Source organism: Rhagoletis zephyria, unplaced genomic scaffold (assembly GCF_001687245.7).
Source record: "Rhagoletis zephyria isolate East Lansing unplaced genomic scaffold, Rhagoletis_zephyria_1.1 Rzeph_scaffold_03256, whole genome shotgun sequence".
In the NCBI taxonomy this organism is placed as follows: domain Eukaryota; kingdom Metazoa; phylum Arthropoda; class Insecta; order Diptera; family Tephritidae; genus Rhagoletis; species Rhagoletis zephyria.
The window spans coordinates 23,039-38,651 of NW_016160339.1; the positions used below are offsets into that span (position 1 = coordinate 23,039).

Sequence of the window (15,613 nt, forward strand, 5' to 3'; positions counted from 1 at the left end):
GGTAGAACGAATGCTACCGAATAGCAGAGGGGGGATAGAAAGGCGGAAAGAGAAACTGAAAGAATAGCAAGTGTATGAGTTGAGTGGAGTAAAGTGAACAAGAGAGCGCACATGGGGAGCAGCAGCAGCAGCAGCAGATGGGGCAGGATTCATAGGAATTTTATGTATGTCTTCCGGATTTAAAGGATTGTATCATCGCTACGTCAAGCGTAAGTACAATTTATTAAAGATATTTTCACGGGGGAAAAGATATACACATACATATGTATCTAACCTGTTTCCTCTATTCTTGCACACGCTGCTCCTAATTGAGTTCCACTGAAAAATTCCTGCAAATAGACAGGAGGATATTCTCGTCGGCCTCTTCAAGTGCAAGCAAAAAATGCGCTGACTCCTTCGCGTATGTATGTATGTATGTATGTATGTATGTGCGTGGCGCACCCTTTTTACACAATCAAGCAGTTGGTCACTAAAATCAGTTAAAATTTCACTATGTCGAATTATCCACTATTCTATTTAATCCACTTTTAAGCACAATTTATGTTTGGCGTCTATAAAATGATTGCTCACACTTTTTTTCTTCACTTCAGATATGTACAACCACACTTGTATCCACATACACCTAACACCAAAAACATATAAATTTAGCTGACAAGCGCTCACTGTGTTCAAAACAAGTGCACAACGCGAAAGCTCAAGAACGACTGACTTGAAAGCCGCCAATTAAATGACTGAGCCAGTTATGTGCACGCATATAGTAGTGATAGCAGAGTTGGAGCAAGCGCTGGAGCTTCGGTATGCAGCAGCAATTCCAAACATAACGAAAGAACTATTAACGGCTTTCGTCCACCCACTTATCAATCTATGCACTGACTTTTGAGCGCCACATTTGGCTGAGAGAGAAGAACGCGCTCACGGCTCTCACTTAACGGTTTCGTTCAAATATTTCCTCCTATATGCTTATGAGTGTTTGAAATGTTTTTATGAATGCATTTTGAGCTTTTTAGATAGCGAAATTTAAAGCTTATGAAAAGCTCCTGAGGCATTTAGCCAAGTATCAGTTTTTAGCAGCCTGTAAGAGGTTGGATTCGATGTTGAATAATTTTTTGCTCTTCGGTAACCCCTGACAAAATTCCCTGATCAACAATTTTGTAAATAACAATTTTGGAATAACGTTCTGCCAGTTAAATATAGGCCAAAAAGAAATATTCTTTGAAATGTTAGGCTTCATAATTAAATAAATGCCAAAAATAAATGCGGGGGGAATGTGTGAAAGTTCAAAAAGGTAAACCCTCAGTCCCTGGGATTTTTATAAATGGAAAAAATGGAATACCCGGCAGAGGTACGTCAACACGCCGTAACTGGGCAAAACGGGATGCGTGAACCAGTTGTTGTCGTTTTAGATTGAAAATGAGAATTTGTGTGTGAGTTTGTGTGGAAAATTTTAAAATTAAATTGCTTGCAAACGTCAAGAATTTGAAAAATTCTTCTCAGCGGTTCTACCTTCCTATTCTTTTATCATTACCGGAACGACCCAGATTTATATCTGGCCAAGGACTGTCACTCCAGCAACACTCCCCAAAAAGTCTTTGGGGAATTTGTAGGCTGCTACAACAACAACAACAACCAAAATCGTTAAGTGAAACTACCTTCTTTTTTGTATCATTACCTTTTATTATTGAATCATGAGCATAGTGTACAAAGCATATCGACTGCTGAGTGGAAGATCGACCTATCTCGGCAGCCAGTTCGAAAACGCCCTATCTCAAAAAACTTTTCAAGAACGCCCTCTTTCAGAATTCGTTTCAAAAACGCCCTATCTCAGCTGCCGATTTAAAAACGCCCTATATCAGCCCATTTTCAATACATTTTGAAGTAAGATAGGATGTTTTTGAACCGAATTCTGAGATAGGGTGTTTTTCAATAAAATTCTGAAATAGGGCGTTCTTGAAAAGTTTTTTTGTGATAGGGCGTTTTCGAACTGGCTGCCGAGATAGGCCGATCTTCCACTCAGCAGTCGATATTAAATAAGAAGCAGCAATAAGGCAGCTGATTTGCTTTTTTTCGAGCATATCGCACGCTGTCTTCAAAAGAGTCACAACTCAAAATTTGGCATTTTTGAGATTATGCGCTAACAATGCACACAGAGCTTTTATTTAACTTTCAGCAAAAGCTGGAGCAAACTTTTGTTATAATTTGTTAAAAAAAAACCTAAGGTAAAGTCGCCCTTGCCCATATGATTATTATCATGTGTAAGAAATAGTTTTTCGCATTTTCTGGCAAACATATTATTTTGAGTTGGTCCTCTTTTGAAGACGGTGTGCGATATATTGTCTAAATTGTATTTTTGTTTGCATTTTATTATAAAACGTATTGGAGATATCAGCCTTTCTCAAATTTTATTTCCTGTACCGACTTGTAGGTGAACTGAGGTATATCACGTTGTAATGCAATAAAATTTTTAGTTTTCATGATATACATATCTTATAGCTTCTACCAAAGCCATAAAAAGATCTTTTTGTTTTGTTTTTACAGATTGTCGCCACATAAGTTCTATAATTACTTCGGCAAAGTTTGCAGGAAGCCTATGATATTTTTGATTAAATAATCTTTCCACTATCTTTTTCTGCGCTTTCCTCCGCTCAGTATATACATCGGCTGCGGATGTTAACGGATCCTTTCCACTCGCCTCACTCAACTCACTTTTATTCTGTTTTTTGACACGATATTCATAATTCTCTTGACGAGAAATAATCTTAATGGTGGTACCGTCTCGTATGTGCTTTCCAATAATGGACTCCAACGAATATTCGTCATCTGTGCATAATTCGATCCTAAGATCTTTGCTTTTATCCTCAACCATAATAATTACTGGATTCTCGTCGAAATTTCTTACTAAGAAGGCGAATGTAATTTTTATTAACAGCCGCTAATAAATGCTTAAAATGGATCCACTTGCCTCTATTGAATTTTCCCTCTCCCAATTTGCTTTCATCAACTAAGACTACTTTTCCCAGACCACCGATTTTGTCATTGTGTTCCAGGTGGTCTAACTGATATGCTATAATAGCTTCCCGGCAGTAACTATACCATCTGATAATTGTCATTATGGACAGTCTATAGGGGTCGTTAGTAAAATCGTCCCGTATCGTTGTCTCTTGAGGAACTCGATATAAAAAGCAGTACATTAAATAGTAAATACGAGCGAAACTCATCCTCCCTCTTTCAAACCAGGTTCCCTTGGCTCTGGAAATGCGGGACATATGCTTGCAGTCTCCCTTGGAGCAAAAGAAATTGCCAGCTTTGTTATAGCCGGGTAAGGTACAATGCATTAATTCCTTATGAATGGGGCATAGTCTACTTCTTGGAAGCAGACCATAATCCTCGGCAAACCCTACGCCCTGTTCATATGTGCTTAATTCGGTTTTGATGCGCTCCAAATTCCACTCCGGCTCTACACGCCGCTTTTTGCGAGGCTTTTCGATGTCTATAAAATAAAGTTTTCAAAATTATTCTTTGGTTGCCGAGTGGACAGTATTCTCACCTGAATTACCTTCATCCATCTTGGAATAACTCTTCAATCTGTTTTTAATAACAAATTCACTAATGTAAATGGAAATCTTGTTTTTTACTTTAGCGGCAAGAATAAAGATGCCGGAAATACATCGATACATCGAAAGTAGGATTAGGACTTCACTGGTGAAGATACGATTCTATCGTACTTTTGTACCTTTCCGAGTATTTCTGCCATCAATGCTTTTAACTTAATACGGCTTTCCGACGCTACCCTAATTACGTAGTTCACTCTCTCATTTGCAATTCACACTCTAATTACCCTTGGAATTTCATTCATACATTCATTCATTCATTTGTTGGTAATTAAGCTCCAATTACCATGCTAATGACGAACAAATCGGAGCCGTTCTAATTTTTATCGGTAATTTATCGAAACTAGCTCACTATAGCACGCTTGGCTCAGACCGTGCCATTATTGACCTATTTTACTTCAAATGGCACTTAGCTTTTCAAGTTGGCACAAAGTATCAATAAATTTTTGTGAAATTCTTTGCTTGTACTTCTTTTTCTCAACTTGAATTTTCTAATTTCAATATTTTATACAACTGGTTTATCTTACTTTGGCATTTGACTTTTGATTTCGGCATGTGTTTCTAATTTTAATGCTAAATGTGAAGAATTAAGAGGAACGGCACCTTTTTTGGCAATTTATTTTTCTTTTATTGGCACATTTTGGCACTTTTTTATCCATAATATTAACAAAAACAATCTCAATATGGCATTTCATAGCCAAGTATAGTTGGCAGCCCTGCTCACAAATAAAAATTTGCATTGCAAAGTTTATAAATCTGTATATCCCTACTTTAAAACGGAAACTTATAAATTTTTAGGAAGAACCAAAGAAGGTAAATTTACGTTCTTTGCCAACAACTTCTAGCGGTTGACCAACTGGTTGGCCGATAAATCGCTTCGTGTGTAGGGCCTTTAACATCGCGATATCTAAACACCCTACGTAGTCGATTAATTTCCAATGACAAAGAGAACGAAGAAAACCGCGATATTGTTGAACGCATGAATAATCATTTTTATTATGCAAATTCTTCTATNTTTTCCTGTGGAGACAGGGCCTTATGTGTACACACGTTGTCACAGGCGAAAATGAAGAAAATTGCAGTATAAAGCCACCGCCAAATTGTCACCAACGAAGAAATGTAAACAAACGGCTAAAGTCAAAATCCATGAACCAAAAATACAAGATCACGCCTTCTTCTTAGTAGCCCGTTATAATCGCATTTAAGAAAAAAGTTGGGCGACTTTGACATTAGCCGTTTATTTGCATTTGTTCGTTTTTTGCAATTTAGNCTTTTTATTATGCAAATTCTTCTATGAGTCATGGCGTTGTGTTAAATTATTCTTTACCTTATGTGTACACACGTTGTCACAGGCGAAAATGAAGAAAATTGCAGTATAAAGCCANATTTTTATTATGCAAATTCTTCTATGAGTCATGGCGTTGTGTTATGCAGCGTTTTTGCTGCATTTAAAATGCAACATTTAGCAGTTTCGAANATTTGCATTTGTTCGTTTTTTGCAATTTAGTGGTGGCTTTTCACTGCAATTTTTTTTAATTTTCGCTTGTGACAACTTGTGCACACATAAGGTAAAGAATAATTTAACACAAAGACATGATTTATAGAAGAATTTGCATAATAAAAATTCTTACAATAAAGATGGCGTCGAGATTTCGACAGCTAGAAATTAACTTTTTTCTTTCTTTCCTTAAGGCGTGATCTTGTGACTTTCGTTCATGTACTTGAATCATGTAAATCGGGTGCAATTGTCCAGTAAATCGCAAAGAGCAAAACAAAGAATAAAAGGAAAATTGTACCAAAACAATAAACAAAAAAATAGGACTCTGATCTCTCGAATGAGATTCAACTTCGTACGATAACAACTTGGCGATCCAGCGAATAGATATTTTGAAAACTTTCCATGTTGATACTGATGCAAATGATACAGTAAATATTTGCTCACCTTGCATGGTAAAGGTAAATATTATGTACCAGTGTTAAACATATAAATAACCATTGCATTTTGTGGGTCCCTGTATATGTAGTTGGATGCAAGTTCGTAGCCATAGTGTGGAGAACCAAAGAGTGCCTTCATTTTGGAAATAGACTACAAAAAACGTCTCATGTATGTATTAACCCATATTATGTGTATAAGTATGTATGCATGTGTGCACTTAAACAATATTTTCTATTGCATTTTTAATTTTTCAGTGCAAATCGTCCGAATCGTCGTTCCGAAGATGTTACTAAAGATTAGACATGCGCTGCTAGAGATCAGTAATCACCCAGTGACTAAACAGTCGGCTATTATTATAAACAATGAAATTATTATTACTTCTGGCTGTATACTCCAGCCATATGTACTTCCAAAAACGCCATTCGTGGCAGACCCCAATATAGAGGATGTGTGCCCCAGCACGAAAATCCTACATAAATTACATCAATGTCAGCTAATTAATGTGCAAGAGGGTAATAGTGATGAAGCGAAGCATTTGAATGCGCTGAACTACCAGGTGACATTCGATCGACGCAAATTACCACCGCCTAATGAACGTCGGAGGCAGCCGCATATACTAACGCGTTACTGTGCCAAATTGCTGTTTCTCTTCAGTTCAGCGGATATTTCGCGACATGTATTACGTTTTCTGGGTAAGGACAATACAGCGGCCGAATCTAAACCTAACAACGAAGTGCTGCTTTCCAGTTTTCTGGTGTTAACCATGCGTTGCGATGGCGGAAAAGAGAATTTTGATCGATTCTTACGGCATATTGAACATTACTTACGCTATCTGCAACCAATTCATACTTTGGACGATGTACTGGTTATGTGCACGCCATTCGGCTTGGAAAACTTCTTTAAGACAATAAGCATCGGCAAAGTATCGAATGTGATGGGCCGCGATGGTTGTCTATTTGTGCTGTCAAATGCGTTGGCGCTGGGTTGTGAAGGTGCAGCTGTGTTCAATAATAAGCTGTATGTATAGTTTTGCTTATGCCTAAAAAGTAAAGTATGATGAGATGCATGTACATATGTATTTTTAGGCGCTTGATTGGCATGATAATGTGCACTTCCTTTCAGCGGCAACAGGAGAATGTCAACTTGACTTTAGCGGCGAATTTCGCTTTTATGCTACGCGATTTTATGCGTCAATTAGGCTTAAATATAACTTCTATTCGGGTGCCGAGAGATTCATCAAATTTTCCATGTACTATATAAGAGAGTGTCCGNTAACCATGCGTTGCGATGGCGGAAAAGAGAATTTTGATCGATTCTTACGGCATATTGAACATTACTTACGCTATCTGCAACCAATTCATACTTTGGACGATGTACTGGTTATGTGCACGCCATTCGGCTTGGAAAACTTCTTTAAGACAATAAGCATCGGCAAAGTATCGAATGTGATGGGCCGCGATGGTTGTCTATTTGTGCTGTCAAATGCGTTGGCGCTAGGTTGTGAAGGTGCAGCTGTGTTCAATAATAAGCTGTATGTATAGTTTTCTTTATGCCTAAAAAGTAAAGTATGATGAGATGCATGTACATATGTATTTTTAGGCGCTTGATTGGCATGATAATGTGCACTTCCTTTCAGCGGCAACAGGAGAATGTCAACTTGACTTTAGCGGCGAATTTCGCTTTTATGCTACGCGATTTTATGCGTCAATTAGGCTTAAATATAACTTCTATTCGGGTGCCGAGAGATTCATCAAATTTTCCATGTACTATATAAGAGAGTGTCCGCATGTTTGAATGAAAACTGATGCTTGTTCATTTTTATTCGCAGGGGAGCGCGCTATGGTTGTAATTGAGGCAGCTGGAANTATGTTTGAATGAAAACTGATGCTTTTTGATTTTTATTCGCAGGGGAGCGCGCTATGGTTGTAATTGAGGCAGCTGGCAGTCAAGGCACTGGTACATTTGTAAAGGTGCTGAATAAGAAATTTATACTCACATGCACACATGTCGTCTTCAAGGTAATGGGTGTAAATTTTGAAACAAAGCGCTACACTTTCAATTATAAACCACAAGCTACCGTCTGATTGGTTTTGAATTTTAACATTTAACTCGATTCCTCTGCCATATTTTGAAAATGCAGTGCTCGCTTTTATGATTTAATTGACTCTTATTTTCTTTTCTTGCAATTCTTAGCTAAACTCCAAGGCATTTTGTCGCAGCGTAGATGGAGAATTCGAGTCGGAAGTGCTTNTACTCTTATTTTCTTTTCTTGCAATTCTTAGCTAAATTCCAAGGCATTTTGTCGCAGCGTAGATGGAGAATTCGAGTCGGAAGTGCTTTGGCGTAATCCACAATGCGACCAACCTTTTGATGTTGCCTTACTGGCTGCACCAGATAACATTCCAGAACGCTATTGTGTACGTTTGTCCAATGCCAAACCGTCGCTCGGCCAAACGGTCTATAATGCAGGCTTTCCCTACTTCGTTAACTTCAATTTGAAATACGATTTCAATCCAGCCATATTTCAAGGACGCATTATTAAATGTTCACCTGGCGCGATTATGTCTGACGGTTGTGTACAGGCTGGACAGAGTGGAGGTCCAATGTTTGATGATCAGGGTTGTATTTTGGGCATCTGTGTGTCAAATATAAAAGTTGGAAATGTGGTGTACCCGAATTTAAATACTGCAGTGCCTATTTACCAAATACGAACATGGTTGGAGCAATATGCGCGGACGAATGGTGAGTAGTGCTTCGTTGAAAGTAGATGTTTGCACCTCAGTGATGTTTTGTTTTAATTATTTCCAGACATAAAAGTATTAAGTAACTTGGTGGCTAATAAGGAAATGCAGCGTATATGGGCTTTAGAAGCGCCGCCGATTTTAAGTAAATTATAGTAGGTAAACATGAAATGGTGGTCTTCTTGAAACTAATGGTGTTACATCAAGCGTCCACTTCCTAACATACATACATACATATTACGGCAACCCTTAAAATATAAACATTATGTAGTACCCTTCATTTTGTCTATATGAATAAGTTTCAATAATAGAAATTTTAAATTTATAAGATTTCTTCAAGGAAAAATTTTGTAGAATTTTTGCGATATTTTTTTTTCTTTTTTTGGTTTTAATTTTATACGCAGAACAAAAGGGTACTCCACATAAAATTTATATGTTATTTTAAGCACAATCGTAACACTATGTTTGTGTGTATAAATCAATAATTATTAATTTGATTTCCAATCATACTCAAATGTATAGAAATGTTTTACAAATTTGTAAACCCAAGTGATTTAAATATAAATATTAGATATATTCACGACCCGGTGCATACTGTCTAGCATGGTGCATACATAGCATAAATAAATAGCATGATTGTTGTTTTTCATGTGTTTGGATAACAACAAAATATGCCAATCATGCTATTTAAGTTATCTATGCACCATGCTAGACATTGTGCACCGGATTGTGAATACCCCCATTATATATGTACATAAATATATCATTACTTTAGTTAATATAGAATGACCCTAATTGTTCCTCACCTTAGGAGCCCTCCCTTCTATAGTAAAAAATTTGTACATATATATTGAGTTCAAACTTCAATAAACAAGTATGTATGTATTTTGTTTAGTTAAATGTCTTAAAATAATATGAAAATATTTACGTAAATATGGTTGTATAAGCAGGTATAATTGCATTTGCATTTATGTGTCAATCTGCCCAATGAAACATAAACTTTTTAGCAGAAAAAATGTTTATGTATGCACATTTTGATCCAAACATTGGTTGACATGCTCTTGCAAACTATTCAAGGAATTGCAGGCTATAGAGCACACTGGGCATGTATGCTGAGGAGCCATCGGTGCGGCTGCTGTTGCCGGAGGATTGGTTTTCTGTAAATAGTATTTCTATTTGATTTGTGTATATCTTCATACCTAATTATTATTCAATTATCAACTTACTCTAGAAACCGGTACTAATGGCGCTGGGCTGCTTCTTTCTGCGGTAATGGCTGTTATGCGCTCCTCCAGGTGGCTTAATTGCTCGGTCAGGCTTTGATTTTTGCGTTGCAATGCTCGCAGATCATCCAGGAGTTGAGCCTTTTCGCCAGCCATTTCCTCGCGTGCAGTGCGTTCCAATTGAAAGTCGCGGCTGTAGACGTCCACTTGTTGACGCAATATACCAAGTTCTTCGCGCATTTCATCGCGTTGCCTAGCATGCACTTCAAACTGTTCTGTTTTTTCCTTGTCACTGGCTTTGAGCAAAGCTATATCGGACTGAAGCTGATTGACCAACTCTTCCGAAGCAGTCAAATTTACTTTAAGGCAATTTATTTCATCGATGTACTGTTTTTGCTGTGTTACGAGTTGAATAAAAAGGACATATACTTAATGATATGAAAAATGGCCGAAATCACACTGAACATACCATGTCGGAGACTTCCAACTTCTCTGCTAGTAAACTCGACATATTGCGTTCAAAATCCTTTACAATGCGCTCGTGCTCGAGTCGTGTCACATACTCGGATTTTTCCGGCTGCTTTTCGTTTTTGCCGAATTTGGAAATAACTTCAAACGATGACTACAAAAATATTTCAGTACATTATTATACTTCTACTCAAAATTTTCCAAAAAAAAGACTTAATTTTTGGCTCTGGACTTACAAGTTGCTGCATTTCTAATTTTTCAATTTGTGTTCGCATGTTGGCGATTAATGCAGTTTTCTCTGAAATATTCTTTACAACATCGTCATGTTCTAGTTTTCGCACGGCCTCATATGCCTGGACTTGTTCGAGTTTACTTTCTAATTCACGTTTTAATTCCAAGTTCTCATTTCGCAACTAAACGCGGAAAAATTTGAAATCAAGGACTCTTTAATGTGTAATGTACGGCATTCTCTTACCGCAGCAATTTGCTCCTGGCATTGTTCCAACTTCTGCCGATTTTCAAGCTCATTGGCCTGCATCTGCTTTTTCATATCAAGCCAGGAACCCATTTTGTTATTGACCTGTATAATTAGTTCTTAAAATAACAAAGATAAATTAGTGTCTATTCTATTATAATCAGGGCTATCACTGAATCCGTCGTAGTTCGAATTTTCGTGAAATCTACGAAGATGCTATCACTGAATTCGAATAGCTACAAACGAAGCATACACTTTGAGTGCATACGTTCGTAGCAATGCGGATTCAGTGATCGCCTTTTCGTATAGCGATAGCCCAAAATGAATAATTTAGAGCGCACCTTTCATTTTTAGATAGTCACTCATAACTGTCGTAAGTTCCTCGCAATCCTCTAATGACACGCTTGGAAATTGTGAGTGCAAACTCGCCTGAAAGTATAAATTTGTTTTTTGATTTAACAAATCGCCTTTTTTTGAAACTTGTGTAGTAAATATCTACTTACCTTTAAAGCATCTACTGGCACTTGACCCATTATATAGCTCACAGCTAAGGAATTTGTGACTTCCTCTTTAGTATTAGTTTCATTTTCCATGGAAACCTTCAAGCTACTTTTGGCGATAGTACCCGAATTTTTCTTCTCTTGCATATCGATATCATCTTGCTGTAGGTCACCCTTGCTAGTGGATAATCCACTTTTATCCACGAGGGACTCTCCGTTCTTTTCCCAGATTTTATAAGATCGCTCAGAGCAAATAGAAGTTTCAAGTGCTTTAGCAGTGGTCTCACCACTTTTCTTCCATATTTCACTACTTTTTGACAACTCAGAGTGAGTAGATGTGTCAAGTGTTTTAGTTGCGGAAGCCAATGCAGTTTTTATTGAGCTAAACTTGGCATCATTTAATATAGGTTGCATTACTTCGGCTTGAATAACACTTTTTACACTTTGCTGCTCAGTATCTGTATTTTTGGATTCACTCATAGAATTCAAAGAATTCGGTTGGGAGCAGCTGCCCAAAATTACAAAGGATTCTTCCTCTGCCATCTCGAGTTGCGCCTGTTGATAAAAAAAAAACAAAGATTTCATGTTATGGATTTGGACCTGGGATTTCCCCTTATTAAGATAATGCGATGCATTTTTTATCACTCCTTTATTTCCCTTATTCGTTTTAATGATTCACCAACGGAAAAGAGAAAAAATATCTATGAACTCACCAATTATTACAGCACGATGATAAACTCAAATATTGATGAAATATTAATGGCGATACCAAAGCCTTTCAAATTTGGAAAATAATTAACAGGAGAAATTGCTTGTTTGGCTTAATTTTAAAATTGTATTTTTTAACTTACGCCGCAAAATGTCTACAGAAAAGTGAAGAAAAGTATAAATAATCAACACGGCCTATTTATGATCGACTTCGAAAGTAGTGATGGAAACATCGATGTATCGTTGTTATGAAAAATCCGATAACAGCGATTTTCCACTATTTAACATCGATTTATATTCTTTCTATGTTTTCATATAAATATAATCTCAATCAAAGCTTGTTTTTTTTAATCACCCGGTTCAGCATAGGCAAATCACATATTATTAGCCGTCAAATTTGTGGTGTTTATTATTCTCGCATCTCAAGCCAAAGTTAAGTTCCTTCTCTGTGTGTGTAATTGACGGACCTCTAGCAATAAAATAGTATGGTTGTTCACACTTGCCTGGTTATCAGGTTATCTGGTTATGTTGCAATTTTTTATTCACTTTACAACAATAAAATACACTGAAGAATAATAATTTTTAACCAGATAACCTGATAACGAGGCAAGTGTGAACAACCAAAGTGATTTTTTACGTAGACATCGATGTTAGCAAAAATCGATGTTTCCGTTTCCAAACATCGAAGTTTTCCCATTTCTATTCGGAAACCGAATTTCGAAAATGACTACAGCTGATGCACACGGTTACTTTTATGCAAGATATTTATTAGTTTTGTGAGAAGTACTAAAAATTTGAGGGTATGTAGTAGAGCTCGGGCAATTCGGTTAATCGATTAACCGAATTATTCGAATCTGACTGAAGTCGACTACTGTTAATCGGTTAGCAATATTCGAGTAGTCGAAAGCTGTCGACTATTCGGATAACCGTTCACTTTAGATTATTCGGTTAACCGTTCATTTTCGGTTAATCGAATATTTTAAGTTCGATTTTTTTTTTGCATTTACAGATACATATACAGTGACGAGCAAAACTGTTACATGGTGTAACTCTTTTTAATGCAGCCATCGCTATATTTCCAAGTTCAAAAGGCTTTCATCCTTTTGTTGTATATTCTTGTTGGTACATCCCTGCTCCCTCTCTCATAACGATTTGAAGTCAATACAACAACAATAAAAAAACCAGCAGACAAAAATTTAAATTGAGGCAGATGTTACAGTTTCGCACTCACTCTCAGTTTTGCATTTGACAGTTATCTCTTACTTAGTTGGAAATCAGATGACTTTTTTCTGTATTGTAATTTATTGAAGAAGTGATCACCAGTAAATAATATAGTTAATCAGGAACCATAAATGTAAATAATAGATTTACTGCGGAAAGGCGGGACCGCACGAAAAGTGGCAAACAATTTTGGAATTTGCTACTTGAAAATGTTAAGACTGAGAAAAAATATAGCCTAAAGTGTTCCCAAGAGCAAAGGAAGTCTGTCAAAAAATATTACGGTACGGTATCTTGTGAACTTAGCAGCAAGTAGCGATGCAGCCACTATTACAGAAGCGCTTAAGGTATTAAACTTTAACGCAAATCAATAGACAGCGAGGCGAAGAATTGCCAAATTGAGCGCAAAGGATCATAAAAGAAGAAAAAAACAAATCTGATCAAAATACATGTGCGAGTGCGGCAGCATTTTGCTGCATCGCACGAAATCCGAACCGTTGCCTATTGGGATATGTTAGGCCGTTCAGAATGCAATAAAAACATATTTTTAAGTTTCAATTGAAGGTTATTTGGTCCGACAATAACTAAAACGACTAAATTAATCGCTTTCAATCAGATGGTCGGGCATGCTATTGGGTCAAAGACCCAAATTAAGCCCATGCGCAGCATGTAAGGCAAACTGTGAATAAAAGTGGTCGGTCAATAATAGTTTGGGGTTGTATTTCAAACATTTTCTTGATCTGTTAGTACAGATTATGCGTGAGGAACAGTATCTGTTCATATTTCAACAAAATTTGCAAGATGTCGAAAAAATTAGAGTTTCTGCTGAAAAATCACCCAAAACACACTGCACATATTCACAAAGACTGGATACAAAAGCAAAAATTTGCTGATTTCAAATGACCTCCACAATCCGCGGACATAAATCTCATTGAGAATTTGCGAAAACAACTAAAAGCACAGCTTACTAAGTATCCAAGTCCGTAAAATCGAGTATATGAGCTGTGAAAGCAAACTAAGGATATACCTCCAGAATTTTTACAGAGATACAAATAAGGTATGCCAAATCGTATCCAGGAACTGAAACAAGCAAAAGAGTACTGAACATTGTGTTAGTAGTTCTTTTTTTCGTGAAAATTGTTAAAAAGTTCTTAAAAATGTATGAGTGCAAAACTGTAACATCTGCCTTAATTTACATTTTTTTCTGCTGGTTTTTTTATTGTTGTTGTATTGACTTCAAATCGTTATGAGAGAGGGATTAGGGATGTACCAACAAGAATATACAACAAAAGTATGAAAGTCGTTAGAACTTGGAAAGATAGCGATGGCTGAAGTAAAAAGTGTTAAACCATGTTACAGTTTTGCCCGTCACTGTACATATATGAAAAGTCTTGTTACACTCGTAGTACATATATAAGATTGCATGTGCAAAATTAAGGCAGACTTTTTTGCAAGAATGTGCGCTAATTATTGAAATATTATTGCGAAATATTTTAGAGACAATGGCTAAAGCAATACCTACCTCTCATTTTCGCGATTTTTGTTATGGATTTTTGTTAAATGGTTGTTCAGTGAGGATGATGTGGAGGAGTTGTAGCACAAAACTGCACCACATAAGGAACTTCCTTTTCGTCCTCTGTTTTTTCGAAAAAATCCCATACCCAGCTCCTTTTGCGTCCGCTCATTTTTGTATCTGAATATACCCACCATGCAAAACATGAGAAATAGGCAACAATCGTCAATGGCAACAAATTGGCGACTCACCGATTTATTGCTGTGGTGACAAATCGGCAACATCACTTCATTCATGTCAATTTTGAATAAAAAAGTTCTCAAAAATTTCGAAACTTATGAATATGGCGTCAATAGTATTGGCCAAAAGCATCTAAATTATGCCCAAGGACAAGATTGATAAAATAGGAAGCCTCACAGCGAGAAAATGAATTAATTCCGATTGTAAGTTGCAATTTGGTATACAGAAAAATAAATGAAGTATTAAAAAGGATAAAATTATTCCAAATATCGCCTGAAGCGATAAGAAAAAGACTCATTCAGGCAATAAGAAAACGACTCGCCCAGGCGAGTTGCCTTCGGCGGACGTTTTAGAGCGACCGGTAATAGGAAATCGATTCGATGGCAATATTACCGGCAATAAATTTGTTTCCGAGGGCGACACGTTTTCTTATTGCCGGCAACACAAATTGTTTGGTGGGTACATACATATGTGTGCATGTATATATTTAAAAATTTTTTTTTTTCATTTGTCAAAGAAATTTCAATGAGAGTTCGGTTACTGAAATTCGATTTGCTACAATGCTCGAGTAGTCGAAGCAAAGCAACTATTCGAATAATCGAAGGCGGGCGACTATTCGAATACCATTAACCGACTAATAAGCATGCGAAAGGTTACGAATCGAATAATCGGTTAACCGATTAGTCGAATAGTCGGATAATTTTACGAGCCCTAGTATGTAGGTCTCAAGAAAACGGGCAAGAAAAAATTGCCATTATTTCGCGTGCCGTCGGCTAGGTAAAAGATTGTCGTATATTAATTACGGCAGGTTGTGGGAAATCGCGATTGAAGTTTGGAATGCAATTTCTCAAAACCGCGAAGATAGATTTCCTCCAAAGTCTCTGAAAATAAAACTAGTAATCACAAAATTCTTAAATTATTTAATTTGTAATATTTATTGCTAGATTAGTTTTGAGTTTATGAAGCACTTTCTTTAGTCAAAT

The 15,613-nt window shown here is 36.8% G+C and overlaps 3 protein-coding genes and 1 long non-coding RNA gene across 9 annotated transcripts; 1 reads left to right on the plus strand and 3 right to left on the minus strand.

Annotated features, from left to right (window-relative positions):
* Nucleotides 1-289: 289 nt before the first annotated feature.
* On the minus strand, nt 290-764 carry LOC108368687 (uncharacterized). Its single transcript, XR_001848407.1, has 2 exons — nt 571-764; nt 290-469 (listed from the first exon to the last, which is right to left on the minus strand). It is a non-coding gene; the product is annotated as an uncharacterized LOC108368687 (long non-coding RNA).
* A 1,530-nt stretch (nt 765-2,294) lies between these two features.
* LOC108368686 (uncharacterized) lies at nt 2,295-3,757 on the minus strand. 2 transcript variants are annotated; one of them, XM_017623583.1, is made up of 3 exons: nt 3,554-3,757; nt 2,960-3,487; nt 2,295-2,895 (listed from the first exon to the last, which is right to left on the minus strand). In XM_017623583.1, the coding sequence occupies exons 1-3, from the start codon at nt 3,672-3,674 to the stop codon at nt 2,462-2,464; spliced, it is 1,083 nt and encodes a 360-aa protein (XP_017479072.1). In that variant the 5' UTR covers nt 3,675-3,757; the 3' UTR covers nt 2,295-2,461. The 2 variants fall into 2 exon arrangements, with proteins under 2 accessions (XP_017479072.1, XP_017479071.1); XM_017623582.1 differs by having other exon boundaries at nt 3,545-3,706.
* A 1,543-nt stretch (nt 3,758-5,300) lies between these two features.
* On the plus strand, nt 5,301-9,170 carry LOC108368684 (uncharacterized). 2 transcript variants are annotated; one of them, XM_017623579.1, is made up of 8 exons: nt 5,301-5,564; nt 5,633-5,712; nt 5,799-6,302; nt 6,817-7,075; nt 7,144-7,307; nt 7,453-7,562; nt 7,827-8,286; nt 8,353-9,170. In XM_017623579.1, exons 3-8 carry the CDS (start codon nt 5,828-5,830, stop codon nt 8,439-8,441), a joined length of 1,557 nt encoding a protein of 518 aa, XP_017479068.1. In that variant the 5' UTR covers nt 5,301-5,564; nt 5,633-5,712; nt 5,799-5,827; the 3' UTR covers nt 8,442-9,170. The 2 variants fall into 2 exon arrangements, with proteins under 2 accessions (XP_017479068.1, XP_017479070.1); XM_017623581.1 differs by lacking the exons at nt 6,817-7,075; nt 7,144-7,307 and adding an exon at nt 6,630-6,793 and having other exon boundaries at nt 5,303-5,564; nt 5,799-6,561.
* Nucleotides 9,136-11,892, minus strand: key (NF-kappa-B essential modulator kenny). 4 transcript variants are annotated; one of them, XM_017623576.1, is made up of 9 exons: nt 11,803-11,892; nt 11,665-11,726; nt 10,955-11,506; nt 10,793-10,880; nt 10,452-10,570; nt 10,213-10,389; nt 9,978-10,130; nt 9,512-9,904; nt 9,305-9,457 (listed from the first exon to the last, which is right to left on the minus strand). In XM_017623576.1, the coding sequence occupies exons 3-9, from the start codon at nt 11,492-11,494 to the stop codon at nt 9,305-9,307; spliced, it is 1,623 nt and encodes a 540-aa protein (XP_017479065.1). In that variant the 5' UTR covers nt 11,495-11,506; nt 11,665-11,726; nt 11,803-11,892. The 4 variants fall into 4 exon arrangements, with proteins under 4 accessions (XP_017479064.1, XP_017479067.1, XP_017479065.1 ...); XM_017623575.1 differs by having other exon boundaries at nt 9,136-9,457; nt 11,665-11,886; XM_017623578.1 differs by having other exon boundaries at nt 9,144-9,442; nt 11,665-11,886.
* Nucleotides 11,893-15,613: the final 3,721 nt, after the last annotated feature.